Source organism: Amphiura filiformis, chromosome 20, assembly GCF_039555335.1.
Source record: "Amphiura filiformis chromosome 20, Afil_fr2py, whole genome shotgun sequence".
Lineage (NCBI taxonomy): Eukaryota > Metazoa > Echinodermata > Ophiuroidea > Amphilepidida > Amphiuridae > Amphiura > Amphiura filiformis.
Window position 1 is genome coordinate 4,131,863 of NC_092647.1, and position 16,020 is coordinate 4,147,882.

Genomic DNA, 16,020 nt, shown 5'->3' on the forward strand with positions numbered 1-16,020 from the left:
ACTTTAGTTTTGAAATCCTTATAGTCTTTATAATGTTTCTCAAGTGAATTCCACTTAATTGGGCCCGCTGTATTAAGGTTTTATGAGCGTTTTAGATTTAGGAACCTGGTATTCTTCATTATTTTTCGTTTGGTACTTGTGCAGAGTACTCTGCCTTACAAAATATTTTTGAAATGCTTCTGGAAGTTGATTGGTAAACTGTTTATACATAAAAGTACTTAGTTCAAGATCATAGGTATCGTCGATAGTTCTGAAAGAGAGGAGCTGAATGACTTAGGTAATGACTATTTGATGCCCCATGCTATAATACCGTAGTTAACATAAGGAAGTATCAGTGTACAATATAATGAATATAGAATATGCTCAGGTGTGAAATGTTTAATTTTGTTAATGATTCATATACCCTTAGACATGTTTTTAGGGCGCCAGCTACGGCTGGGCCACTTATTTGGCATGACGTTGTTAGGGCGCTAGGGCGCCAGCTACGGCTGGGCCACTTATTTGGCATGACGTTGTAAAAAGCTTCTAATTTCACTCTTGCTAGATTTACTTCGAAATTATTTTGCTTAAAGTATGCCCAGCTTAGAAATAAAACCACAATTTGCTTGGATTTGTTTTTATTATTGTTTACAACTTATGCACGGGATGAAATCTTGTGCTTATATTCTTCGTTTAAAATACAAAATTAATGGACTCATAAAAACACCAAATAAACCGAGACCTTTGTTGTGCTTAAACCAGTTTACCGCCTCTTAGAACCTGATAGAGAGATGGCGCTATTACGATCGCAGAGTAGACCTATGATCCAGGTGAAGAGCGACATGTTATTTAAAACAGTTACCTTTACCAAAATCATTAAAATCCCGTATAGGCTTGTCATCTTTGTTTGAAATACAAAATTATTGGGTTAATAAAAACACCCAATACACCGTGACTTTTGTGTCGCTTAAGCATGTTAAACAAGTTCAAATGCTCTTAAAACCTGATATCCGCGGCGACTTTCCGTTAAATCAATAACCAGGAATGCAATATTGTCAGTTATAATTATCATAATATGTCCACTTGGAAAACAATCCTTAACAAACCTATATTTTAAATAAAATAATTCTGCTCCAACAACCCCCACAACATGATTTCCTAACAATAGTAACTGAAATGGTAAGATCTTTATTCCTTTTTATTTGAAACCAACCCTCTTTCGTCCCATGCAGTACGAGTTTACACCTCTCTCACTGCAATAAAAATGCTTTACTTTTCCTAATCTTTCTTTGCGTACTATGCTAATGTTACATGATTGTTTTAAAGAAAAAAACTGTATACGGTTACATTTCAGCCCGGGGGGTGGCACTTCAATATGAAATGGATATAGGTGTAGGACCGGTGATAGCAAAATATAAAAAATATAAGGTCATTGCGAGCCTGAGAGCATGATTTTTGGCAATCTGTGAGAGCAAAAATCAGTGTACAAAATATGGGGTCATTGGGTGAGAGAGGAACCGTTTTGATCTAAATTAGGGGGCATTAAGTGAGAATATGACCTTTTTTAATGGGGTCTTTGGGTGAGAGCCACTGAAGAAGCCTCTAAAATCAGTGATAGACGACTCGTTGCTGTTCAGATGGAAATATTAGGGTCTAGGTCTTTGGGTGACAGATCTAAAGGTAAAATATGGGGTCTTTGGGTGACAGAGCATGTGCTGGTAATGGGGTCTTTTGATGACAGCGATGGTGAAAAAGGGGGTCTTAATAGCCTGGTCTTTGGGCGACAGAGCACGTGCTGGTAATGGGGTCTTAGTTGACAGCGATGGTGAAAAGGGGGTTCTTAATAGCCCTACATACGCGTCACCTCCAAAGTGGAAGTGCCCCCACCCGGATATCAGCACATCACGTCAAAGCTCCCATTGGGCGCCCCATTCCTTTTTTAAAGGAATGTTTATTTGCAATGTTATCGACATGATTTTTCCATGTCAGGTTCACGTCAATTGTTACTCCAAGAAATGTTGTATTTTTAACTCTTTCTAAATTCGTGTTATCCAATACAATGTTAACACTATCATTAAAAATACATATTTTACGACTTGTGCCGAGCAGCATGTAATTTGTCTGGCTGGCATTTACAGACAGCTTATTTGCTTTAAACCAATTATTGACCTCTTCTAGTTCCTTGTTAATGAGATCAAATTTTATAATATCTGGATGTGAATAGGATAGCAACGTTTGCACAATATTTTTCTGCGACATGAGAGCATATCAGACATGTCGAATTGCACTCTGAATACGAAAAATGTCTTTCTGATATCAAATAATATTGATGTTTTGAAATTCGCGATATAATATAAATTTTATGGAAAAATGATCAAATATTGATATTTTTGATATTTAACAGTCCTCGAAGTAAAATTTATAAATCTAATGATATATACTTAAAATGTATGTAGCTGGGAGGAAAAGCTGACGATCCTTTGAAAATTTGGCTTTTCTTATTAAAGATATACATTTTTTCCCAAATCGAGTCGGATACGGTATACGCTGCGAGTTCGGTTTCTCAACCGCGATTTTCTGTTCAAATATGTCTGTAAATTGTACAGATTTGTTATCTGGGAAAAATGTGTATCTTCAAATTTTAGAAGAAAAAACACTTTCAAATCTTGAGTTACTTTATCAATATTGGAACCATTGCAACAAATGAGGTGTCATAATGCGCAGAAATAAATTTTCTGCTTCGACTACATATTCCAAATTTGGCATACAATCAACCGTTAAGGAATAATGGCCATTATTTAAAGGGTTAATTACTTTTTGGTAGATGTTTATAATTATTGTGAAGTCAGGAAGCAAAATAGACAACGCAAAAAGGACAACGTCATTAGTAATAAGGACAAACACTTATGAAGCAGATTAAAGGCTTGTGATCCCAACGAAAGTGTAAACAAAATTAAAACTGTGTATAAATTTAAGTAAAAATAAGTGAAGAATAAGTCATTAATATTGTCATTAGGTATTTATTGAAATGTCAAATTTGGCAGAAACCGAGGAAAACAGCAGTTTTTACAGAGTTGAAGCCCCAATCAAATACATGTACACTCTAAAAATTCCTCACAAATGAATAGAATCTATTCAAATTTGACAAGTATGACTATTTGAAGATTTCTCTTCAAAATTAACAGAATTCTCTTCAAAATGAATCGGATTTTTTCATCAAAATGAAAATAAACTCATCAAATTAGATAAGATCGCCAAAAAATGAATAGGTTATTGTCAGGATCCAACGATTTTCGCGGTGCGAAATTGCGCGACGCGCCTGGAAATTTTCCTTTCCCGCGCAATATCATTAATTTGCTCCGCAAAATTCTTTCCGCGCAATTCTCTATGAAATCTAAAACGGTCATTTTGTTGAAATGTCAGCTTTTTTTGAAGCGTCACAGTCATCATTTGCTAATCTGTCTCGTACAAGTGATTTATCATCATGATAAATGTTTGTTACTTTGATAGTCTAGGAGCTAAATCTCATACGGGCCCCAGTTAAGGATTGAGTTCAACACCCATGTCAACCAATGTTTAATACCATGAGGTGTTAGGATAGACCCTCTAGATCACTGCAAGGGAGTAGTGGACTCAAATTGTAGGGTACGTTTTTCGCTAGAGGTTACGAAAGGTCACCACACAGGGGTAAAAAAATCTCAAAATGCTTTGATCTTATTGAAAGATATATCAAATTACAAAAAGGATTGAAAAATGTATAGTTTGTACTATCTACGACCTATTGAATTATTCGACAAAAACCTCATTTTTAGGCAAAATTACATGTTTTAGGTTATACATGAGTCAAAATGTCAACTTACTCCGATTTGGGCAAGCATGGTGGCAAATATAAGAATCAAGAAATGGTATAGAACTTACCTTATAAACTGTTTACTTTACTTGTTAAATGTTATGTGCAAAAGAAGTCAGGGATCAACAATGGCCTATGGCCACCTTTTGACCTTGGTTTGCACCCCATCTCAGTAAGTGAACACAGTAGATAGGCAAAACTATACTTTTTCTGAATCTATTCAGCTACACAAACAATTTGCTGTCATTGTTGCCCAAATCGGATTAAGTTAAAAATTTTGATCCATGTACAACCAAAAGCGTTTCATTTAGCCTAAAAATGAGGTTTTTTGTAAAATAACCCAATAACAATAGGTCGTAGGTAGTACAAACTATACATTTAAAATCCTTGTCATCAGACGAGTAATTGGATATATCTTTCAACAAGATCGAAGCATTTTGAGTGTTTTACCCCTGTGTGGTGACCTTTCGTGACCTCTAGCGCATAACGTAGCGTACCCTACAATATATATAATATATATATATATATATATATTAATGGTATTGAAGATTGGTTGACTTGGGTATTGAACTCAACCATTTTTGAAAACCCTTGCTCCTAGACTATTTTAATGTCCTCTACATCGTAATCAGCTAACACTGCCAGGCATTTCAACTACAACTCGTAAGCTGTAGCACCATCAGCTCCTGCATGACTGACATTCTCCTTGTTAAAAGCATTCTATGCATAGACAAACAAGTAAACAAGGAGTCTACTTAGCTTTCCATATTAAAGGTAGGCATATGATTATTTATATTGTTGGTGTCTGATTTTATATGGTTTCAAACTAAGGAAATGAGCCAAATTGTAGCAAAATAAGGTAAGAATTACTTGAAAAAAGAAGAAAATGACCAAAATACACACCTAACTCATTCTAGGTAGGTTTAATCATGTTAAAAAGGTCATATTTGGGTTTCTTGACCTCTAAAACATAGACATTGAAAATGGTATCTACCTAAAAAGTGCGTGATGAGTAGGCAAAATACGTCATTTTGGCGGCCATTTTGAATTTTTGAAATTTAGCGACGTCAGAACAGCCAGAGTATGCAGCGCACATTGGGCATGTGGACTAGGTTTTGTTTGTTTGTTTTTTCCAGTTTTAGCTAAAAACGGCAGTGTATTTCTTATATTAATAATAAACATGCGTAAAAGGTAAAAAAGACAACTAAGAACAGAACAATTTGGAAAAATGAATAAAGAGTTGACAGGAAGTTATAGAAGTATAAATGGTTTGCTATATTTAACTTCAAGGTCATCCAAGATCAACTGAGTATTGATTGTCACAATGTTGTGAAACTTAGGTGGTCACCTTCGAGAAGTAAACATTTTCAAGGTCATTTTAAGGTCAACTGAATATAGATTATTGAATTGTAATGAAACTGGTTTGATGTGATATCCATTGACCTTTTGCTACAATAATTATGAATTATAATTTGCAAAAGTTCTTGTATAAATCCAAAAGTATTTCGGTATAAAATTGTTAAATAGAGGCCTACCTCAATGAGGTATGTTTGACATCTTTATACCGAAATACTTTTGTTTTTGTATACAATAACCTTTGCAAATTAAGAATTATGGACAATCCAGATGAATTTATTTACGAATTATGAATTAAATATACATTGTGACACACATTTTTAAAGTAAATAAGTTTGCAACATGGAAATCCTTGGTGGTATTTGCCAAGAAATACAGGTATTTCCCACCCGCTTAATTATTCCTCACACAAAACATAATGTCATTGTTGGCAATACACACTGGTTGAACATTCTACTTCTCAGATACATTTTTATCACATATAATGTCCTTGAATCTCCCAAAGCAACTCCAACCTGTCTTTATTCTGATCAAAGCTTCTTCCCTGGTGTTGTCCTCCATCTTCACTGTTTGGCCGAGATATTTATAACCATTTATAACATTTATAACCAGTATTCCAGGAAGTTATAAATGCAAAACATGATCTTCATCTATGGCGTTGTCTTTTTTAATGACAGTTCTTGTTTGAATTGTATGCAAAATAGCATCAGTCAACAATGCGGTTCGCTGCATAATTGAATGTATTGAAAAGACAATGACCACCATTGTATCATGGATCCTTTTGCAAATGAATGCAGACTGACGTTCAAGGTAACTTACATAATAATGCAGACATACATGTATTGGCGTATTGATTGGCCTTGTGTGGAATACCACATAGAATTGTCAGTATCATTCAGTCTCGCTGCTTAAATGTTGCATATTATTTATATTCCATATTATAACAATTTCATCATTGGCTTAGGAGGGTTTGGGGTGGGGGGTTGAAAGGCATTCCAGCCCCGCACCAAAATTATTGAGGGGCTGAGCCCCCAAAGTACACCGGTTCCTATTAAGCCTATGTTCATATAAAATAGATTAGTTTTTTTTTTGGCAATAAAATGTTTGGTTTTACTCTCAGATATATCCCCTTTGATTAAATTTTAAACAACAACTGGGGCAAAGCAAAGAAGATTTGAATTTACTACCAGCGCCGATGTCGCCAATACGTATCACTCCTTTGGTCGTGCTACGGTACGATCCTTTGATATGTAGATCACCGGCCCGCACGCCATGTACGTGCTGTGTTATGAACATCGCGTATGCGTTCGACTAATATTTCCATCGTAATAATAAAACGACGGTTCCTGCGTTTTATTCAAAATCTCGGATTTTGACAAAACTACAGCACCTAGGGTCTTGATTGTTCAATTTGCAGGGTATGTTTGTTTAATAAAGTACAATATAATCGTGAAAAAAACCCAGAATTTTGAAAAATATCGAGGACGTCCAAATGTTTATAATATGGCTTTAATGTTTGCATTAAGGAATCGGATAGCAACGTTTCCACAGTATTTTTTGTTGGACCTGAGAGCACACCAGACACACCAAATTGCATTCTGCATACGAGGAATGTCCTTCTGATATCAAATAAATTGTTTGAAATTCGCGATATAATACAAATTTTAAGGCATTATTAAAAATTGATATTTTATAAATATTTGATATGAACAGCGTTTGTTGCTGGGAGGATAAGCTGTCCATCATTTGAAAAATGTTGACCTTTCATTTTGAAGATATACATTTTCCCCTCAAAAGACATGCATGAAATAGTTTGTTATGTCAGTTCTAATAAGAATTTAATATAAAGAAAAAAAAGAAAAAAACGGGGTCATTCGGTGAATGATTATCAGAAATGTTCCCAAAATGTTTTTAAAAAAGTGGATCTTTTGGGGAAAGGAAAACAAAAGAGGGGGTCATTGCTCAGTAAAACAAAAAAGGAGGTTATTGAGTGAGAGGGAGTTGAAAAATGGTTGTCAATGTGGCCGCACATCCCCGTCACCCATTTTTAATGAGTGCCCCCGGGTCTCATTATCCCCCAAATTTGGAAGGATGCTACAATTGCCTCAATTCCAAAGAAAATCCCTGCTACTATAAGGTCAATCTCATTGACTTCCCTTTTGGCAAAAGTATATGAGAGGTTTGTAGCAAAGTGGGAGCTTCAGTTGATGATATATCGAGTGCAATTGACCGCAACCAGTAGTATCAAAGGGTCATCTGCTTCTCATTGTCGTTTATTTCCAAAGGTACTGACAAAGAAGGAACTATAGAAACCCTAGTTGTGACGGACTTCTCCAAGGCATTTGATTGCATTGACCATACTTTAGCTATCCAGAGACTCTACGAGTTTGGTGTTAGAAGCGAGTTACTGCCGTGGATTATAAACTTCCTCACAGCTCGTCGTTAACGAGTGCAGTACCAGTCTGCCCTGTCAGAATGGGAAACTCTCTCATGTGGTGTCCCACAGGCCTCTAAGCTTGCCCATCACATTTCTTGATGTAATCAACAATGCTTCGGAAGAGTCTCAGACTAAAAGCTTTAAGTACTAGTATATGTTGATGATCTCAGCCTTGGAGAGGTTCGTCCTGCTAACCAAGTCAGATTGGATCCCAGGATTGGATCTGATTCTGATGTTCAGGATTTGGATGCTTGGTCAAAAGACAATCAATCCGAATAAGTGCAAGGTAATACAGGTTTGCTTCATGAGGGAACCTCCTGACCCTCCTAGTCTTCAAATTGCTGGAATTGGGCTTGAGGTGGTGTCTGAAAGTAAGCTCCTGGGGCTGACTGTCCAGTCCAATCTTGGCTGGCAGGATTAGGTTAACAATATAGTGTGTTGTACATGCTCTCATGCCCCAAATGCTTTGGTGTTCCAACTGGTGTCTCTGTTTATATTCGCCCAGCATGCGAATATGCAGCTCCTGTCTGGCATGATAGTAGCAACAACGACTAGGCACATCAACTTTGTATCACACAAGATAGGTGCTCTTCCCAAGAATGCATATTTTATACACACATAAACGCTGGACCACACAAGAATCCTGGTATAAGTAGGGGTGGAGTGGTGGTGAGGAGTTGTAGTGGCGAAGCCAGGGGGAAAACTGCCCCAACAGAAACCTTCAGGGATGAAATGCAGCAAAGAGTAAAGTGCCATCAAAATGACTAAAACTGGGACAACAAATTTACAATATTTGACTTTGCCCTCACACTAAACAACTGGCTACTCTGCTGGGCAGTTATGTGCTAGTGTATTGGTAAAATACCGTTTGATGAATCTACTGCTAACAATGTACTCAAAGAAATTATGGTCTACTCTTGAATAAGAAATTTCTTCTAACAAATCTTGTACAATAACATTTAGTGTTAAAACTGAGAATGGCTTTACATCATCATCACATTTCACTGCATACGTATCTCTTATTATATTTGTAATTTGTCTCTTTGTACATCCACATTCCCAGGAGATTGGAAAAAAGACTTAAGTTACCCCTATCTTCAAAGCTGGTGATAAATCTGATGTAGGAAACTACAGGCCATTTCTGTTCTACCAAAATTCTTGAAAGAGCTGTAGATAATCAACTTTATTCTTATTTAACAATGGTCTCCCCTCTGTAAATCAGTCTGGCTTTGGTACCAATCATCATACTACAACTTGGTGTTGCCGATTATATTTGTACAATATAAAAGTTGACACTCTTATTATAATAGCTGTTAAAATCCATCTGGAGTGACATTTGCCCCCCCCTGCCATTCTTGTGGGCCCTATCTGGCCAATGACACCACCGAATTGTATAAACAAAAAGTATTGAAAAGCTGGAGATTCGCGCTAAAAACGAGCAATTCATAACACTTGCGAGCAAAAGAGGAAAATGAACTAGAGCGTGAACGGTTGAGATTCAGTATACCTACCGTCTTTGCTAGCAACTCCTTCCGGACAATGTAACACGTGTTTTTCATATGGACTGAAATATGGCGCCAGACGCTCATCAATTTCAAAAGAGTGAATTATAAAATCTCTTCCCCCAGGGTACGTATTCCTAAACAATTCCACGGTAGAAGCGACATTACCACCACAGTCGAGGAGAATTTTGCGCTGCTTAGGTTTCTCTTCGGTTGTTTCTTGCCTGAAATGAAATAAAATATCATAAAAGGTCAAAGGTGAGATTGAGAAATGATTCACCTGAACTTTGCTCAAAATTCCTGATCCATAATCATTTGATCCAGATATTTTATGTAGATTTTCCCCCAAAGCACCAAAACATGTAGTGTTTTTTTGGGAAAAAAGGTGTAAAGTACAGTGATAAGAAAATATTGATATTTGTTAAAAAATAAATTTTGACGATGGTGATATTATGTCCACAGAATTAAAATCTTAATTCTGTGTATATGTTTTGTCTGTTCAGCTTTGAAAAAAAAAAAGACGTTAGTAGGCCAACCCAGCAAACACAAAACGTTGTACAGAAACGTTTTTAAAAATGTCGGATTAGATAAAAGGTATAAAATGTCTTAATAACATTCAAAAACACAATAATATGAATCAAATTCTGGACTTACCAACGATTTTAGTAACGTTGGGACCTAGTCTTCATCAGTCTAATATTAGGCCTATCTATTTTATACTACTGGATGGCTCAAAACATTCATAACCTTGTAACATTCAAAAACGTTTTTGCAAACTTGCTGCAAACATTTGTACATTAATATGTACAAATATGAAGAGTAGTCAAATATTGTGCAAAAATATGAAGTGTAGTCATATATTGTGCAAACATTTTTGCCAACAAAATTTTACAATAACTGACTCAAGGCCAAAATCACCTTTTACCCGAACTCACACGAATGCACAACACAAATACACTGTTTGATTAGGCTAACAAAATCTAAGTCTTTAATTGAAAGCACGTTATGATTGGTATAATATTATGACAACAAATGTACATACACAATAATCAAATATAATCACTCTTTATCTATTTAGTACTTAGCCAGCATTCTTCTCTTGGTGATCATAAAGTTCTTGCAATGTTCTGGACGACTGATGTAATATATCCTTATTCACTTGTCCTGCGAAAATAAGTCCAGTGTACACTTGAGTTTATAAATATCCATGCGTATGAAATCCTCACACAAAAATGGCGTTGCTTTCTCCAAACCATTATCTCCTTGCGCTGCTTTCTCTAAACTTAACTCCTTGCGCTGCTTTCTCCAAACTTGGTGCTATTTCCACCTTTCACACAATATCTTCAGGAAGCAGGACTGCGATGCAGTTGTCCCCACTTATTTTGACAGTTGTGTTGCTCCTTTAACCAGACTTCAGCAAATCGGCAGAAGAATATATTTTCCTTTCTTGGAAAAAGTACGTTCTTTGACGTATTCTAGATCATCTCCGACAACACCGGCAGGTAGTAGTGCATTGACTACTTAAATTAATTCTGGTTAGCAATTTCCTTTCTTTGAAGGAATTGGACTGTAAGCATATTAGCTAGCTAGCCCAGATCAACACTATAAACTGTGACAATAATTGTGTTTACATTTTCTTATATATCAAGCAATGGGAAATCCCAAGTATTAATAGCCAAATGTGATCTTGGGAATTCCCAAGCCTTAATTATAACATTAACCTTTCTCATTACATCACTTCCTTAGGGGAATTCCATTACATCAATTTCACTTTACAACCTCAGGGTTTTTTCCAAATATTCCAAATTAGATATGATTCAACTTGTTTTGCTCAATTTGAGAGGGGAATTTCCCCAAAATGTCATCACTCATGTAACTTTGTAAACAAAGATAAATCATCAAATTAAATTACTGAGGGCACATCACACAACATTTACAAAAAACAAACAAATAAACAAACAAACAAACAAATAATCAAACAAACAAAACCTGTTATAGTGTTTTTTCATACAAAACGTTTTACAGCCCGACATTTAAATGTTATAAAAGTATTGTATTGACCTAAGTCAAACCACGTTTCTATTATAACACGTTTAAGGGGTTGTTTGGAATGGCTGGTGAGTCAGGGGTCAAAAATAAAATTGTTACCTTTTTGACCACAACACATGTGTATGTATCATGTGCCATACAGAAACTAACAAAACAATACCTTAAAGTATCATTTTTTAATGTTTTTGGTCATAAACTCGATATTCCACTTTTACAAATGTTTGTACCAGGTAGTACCGTGGGCGTGTCTGTTGTCAGGTCGATGACAATAGACACAGCCTTGAATATATTGTGGCTAATAACATTCCTTATTGCTTAAAGCAATAGTAGCCTTGGCCCAAGGCTCGGGGTCTATAAGTCACAGAAAAGCACACAATATAGGCCTGTTCAACAATTGCTTTATCCCCCCAGTTGTGTTGTCTCATATCCCTTGTCAAACCCAGCTTGCAATAAATATAAATGTGCTGATATTAACTCATGGTGATCTCTTTAATGTTTAATATCATACTGGCACTTGGTGCCATTTACGAAGTATTGCGAGGAATATTTGCCAGCAAAATATGGAATATATCAAACAGAAGATATCAATCGGAAATATGAATATAACCACAGTGCAAGGCTTGTGTTGGGCTTCTTACGTGTCCAGAAGTTGAAAAGGTAAGATTGTATTAAACGAATTCATGCTCAAAATGTCCGTAACATGAATTCTGTAGATATGACATATGAGCAGAACTCGCCACTAAACTGAAAGATTTGAACATGAAGTAGGTTATGAATGCACGCAAATTTGATTTTCCTCGCTGCCACCATTACCATAGAAGTCTTTTTCATGTTAAAAGTGGGAAAATTCGTGAATTTAGCATGTAGACATTATCGTTTCCGACCCTGCAAAATCACATCACATTGTCTGCATGGACGAAATATATAAAGGAATATGATGAGGTCCGAAGACCCAAATAAGTATCATAATTCTTTCTTGGGAGTGTTCAACATAATATTATAGCCAAATAACATGGAGATCGGCCCAAGGGTAGGTTATGAAATCTCGACTGACTGACAAAAGTGCGTGAGCCGAAATGCAACATTATATATACAGGCCTATTTACATAATTTCCTATGACCTTACACAAGTAACCATGCTCAAATATAAAACTAGAGAGTTTGGTCATTGATGTGCATCATCAATTTTGAACCTGTGATCAATATTGCTAGGCAAAAATTCACAGCAAACATGGCAAATTTCTCTCATTTCTGGTCCAATTGAAAAAAGATTGCTCGTCCCCTTAACGTATTAAAACATTTTTGTGTTTGCCGCTGGGTATTATGATTTTACGTTGTTTTTGTTGTTGTTTTGTTTAGATCCGGGGTTTAGATTTGATAATAATATTTGTGAAACTAACCTTACAAATCGGGGCTCTTGCTTCTCAGCGGCAGCATCCATCGACGATTCTTGTTGATAATAGCGTAGGGCTACCGGTACACGGCTTGTGGAAATAGAAGGCACGCTTTGGCTCATAGGACTTACGCCAATAAGCAATTGTAAAAATATAGCTCCGATGGAAGCTCCAATAAGAAACATTAATATTTCCTTCTTTGAAAGACATGCGTCAGCCATGGTTTCACCGATTGCTAGCAGTGTATCAACCACTATCACTTATTACAATATTTTCCTGCGCATCACCATAATTGTTATCATGTATTTGGCTTCCACCGTGACATTGTAATTACCATGACAACAATGCCGTTGGCTGCGCTAAACAAGGCATATGGACATGACAATATGTATAGCTACCACTTACTCGCTACCACTTTAAATAAAAAACCCTTTAAAAAGGGATGTACCGGGACAGGAATGATTTCATGTGATGATTAAATAATCCTTCTGAAAGATGCTTGTATTGTGTAATATTTGACAGGCGAGACATGGTTTTAAAATGACAATTGTGATTCAAGGATGTACATCTAATTGATTGGCCTTGGTTGGATGCTTGCAATTAAACATATGGGGTAATCTCTGATAATTATGTGATATTGTTGGCTGGCAAAATAGGGAGATTTTGGATGGTGGGAAGTACTGGTTGATTGGTGGTAGGGCCTATTGGTGAAAAGGATTAGTTGACGCTAATTCACATGTCCTCCTACTCAAATATTATTATCACCAGGTTTGGATGGCGTGAGTAGGAAGCAGATACTGTTAGGGTACAAACACCCCTACACATATACCCCACATACATGGATTGCTAAATGGTCTTGTGGCCTAAAAAAACAACCGACGTTCGCACCTTAGGGCCTATATTATAGATTAATTCATTCATAGCTCTTTTTGTTTTGAGAATTTAAGCATACAAAGTAACAAGCAAAATTTCGAGAAATATCATTTTTCGAAAACTGAACCCAAAAATAGCACCTTTAAAGCCACACTGTGAATGTAAAAAGTGGTAGGGTATTCTAAAAGATAGCCAATATTCTAAGTAACAAAATTCAATCATTACTTAGGACCTATGCCCTAAGCTTCATTCTAGTTGTGACATATTTGTCATCATAAAAATAGACCCAAATATTTGAAGGTGATGTGTGCATCAATAGCTTTTGGTCATCATCGTGTTACCAGGAAATGTACATAATATTTCCAATATTCAGTGATCTTGCTTATTTATTAATAGGCCTACAGGTCTTCGATGTGAGGGATTCAACTTTTACCATGTTTACTGCATGTTGCATGGTCAAACATGTTACATGTAGTTGAAAATTATCCAACACATATAGGCCTATTAAGATAACAGACCACCACAGACAGACCACTAGGAACATGAATAGAGTAAGATGTGTAAATTAAATATGTCATCATAACTCAGCAGGTAGCTCTCACCAGAGATATTGGATCACATACCATACAACACACTGAGATACTGAACTCACACAATGCATGTATGGTACCCGGTGTGTCTGCCCACATGATCCCATAGCCTGCCAAGATAAGTGTTCTAGTGAAGAGAACCAGCAAAACTTCCTAGTCTAGATTCAGAAAAATTATTTTCCTAAAACATATACCTATTTTACCTTACCATGCAAAATCAACACAATATTTCTGATCCGTTCAACCACAAGTTATATGTTTACACATTACAAGCATAAAACATCATAAAAACAACTTGATTCAGGTACGTGCTTTCTTCATGAATTTCTGTTTCATACATAGCCTAGAAACAGCAATTTTTTATATCCAACTAATAAGTACCGCGGCCAGCTTTGCTGGCCCCGGTACAAAAAACAACTAAAAAAAAAAGAAAAAAGAAAAAGCGCAGCAGAAAGACGTTATTTAATGTTTCAAAAACGAAAGCAAACTATGTTAAAATCGAACAACGCATTCACTGTGATATAGTGTCAATTCCAAGATGCTTGTAATGCACCTATCAATTGCAACTCGCGCTCGGGGACCCTGGCCATAGCGATAGGGCACTAGCTGGGACTTTCCACAGGACTTCCAAGGTATCAGTGCCCGCTAGCCTGGACTTTCTTTGAAATCTCCCGGTAATAACCTGGCCCTGCCAGAGTCTTCCAATTAGGATGACCCCGCTAGCCGGGCAGAGCCAGGTTATTACCGGGAGATTACCCGGAGATTTCCAAAAGTGGGTCACCCAGCTATACTGGGTCATTGCTGGAGTTTACTGGGGACTTCCAAAGTAAGGAACAATGATTTTAGTTGCCCTGCTCACTTTGGGAAAGTTTTAGGCAGGTGGGGACCACATGGAAATAATAAAAATTGGAATTTGAAGTTTCATCTCGAAATGTATCATGTCACACCATAATTATCATTGTTTGAGAAAATATAGGGCTACTGTAGGCCCAACGTCAACATTTAGGAAAAATAAAACATTCAATTGTTGCTTCTTTTTCTTTGAAAAATACATGCCTTAATTTCCATAACACTTAATATTATTTTCATACCAAAAAGTATGGATGTGTGGGGGTGTATAACAATAACAACAACAACAACAACAACAACAACAACAACAACAACAACAAACAGCAAAAAGCCATTTAGCCCAACTTTAAATTATGACTACCGGTACCCTATATATATAGCTGCAATAGCTAGGTAATGTGGGGTATGACACTATGCGGGGACTTCCGGCCACATGAGGACTGGCGGTACAGGGCCAGAACAGTGCGGGAACTTCCAACATTATGCCTGGTGGATGGGGGGGGTAACTTACCCGGAGATTCCAAGAGGCAGTGTCCCCGCCCCGCGGCACTGTACCAGGGGACTGCCCGGAGACTTCCAAATTGACATTTGGAAGTCCCCGGGCAAAGCCACGCTAGTCCAGGGTCCCCCTGGCGCGGGTTGCAATTGATAAGTGCATAAATCGGATAAAAACCTACCACAAATGGCTATAATTTAAAGATCGGCAAATTATGATTGATGAAGTTATTTTTACGTTGTTTTTGTTTTTGTTGTTGTTTTGTTTAGATCTGATAAGAATATTTGTGAAACTAACCTTACAATTTGGGGCTCTTGTTTCTCAGCAGCAGCATCCATTATTGTTGATAATAGCGTAGGGTTACCGGTACACGGCTTGTGGAAATCGGAGGCACGCTTTGGATCATAGGAATTTCGCCATTTAGTAATTGTAAAAATAAAGCTCTGATGGAAGCTCCAATAAGAAACATTAACATTTCATTCTTTGAAAAACATGCGTCAGCCATGGTTTCATCGATTGCTAGTAGTCTATCAACCACTCTCACTTTATACAATATATTATTTTCACGTACTTCACCATAATTGTTATCATGTATTTAGCTTCCACCGTGACACTGTATTTACCATGCTTACTATGTCGTTGGTT

General features: G+C 36.7%; 1 protein-coding gene across 1 annotated transcript in view; it reads right to left on the minus strand.

Annotated features, from left to right (window-relative positions):
* The window catches only part of LOC140142636 (uncharacterized), a 77,258-nt gene extending 64,359 nt beyond the window's left edge, over positions 1-12,899 (minus strand). The window contains exons 1-2 of the mRNA XM_072164639.1: positions 12,574-12,899; positions 9,134-9,348 (exon numbers count right to left, since the gene is read on the minus strand). Coding sequence (XP_072020740.1) covers positions 9,134-9,348; positions 12,574-12,788 — 430 coding nt within the window. The 5' untranslated portion in view covers positions 12,789-12,899. The remainder of the gene's footprint in view (positions 1-9,133; positions 9,349-12,573) is intronic.
* Positions 12,900-16,020: the final 3,121 nt, after the last annotated feature.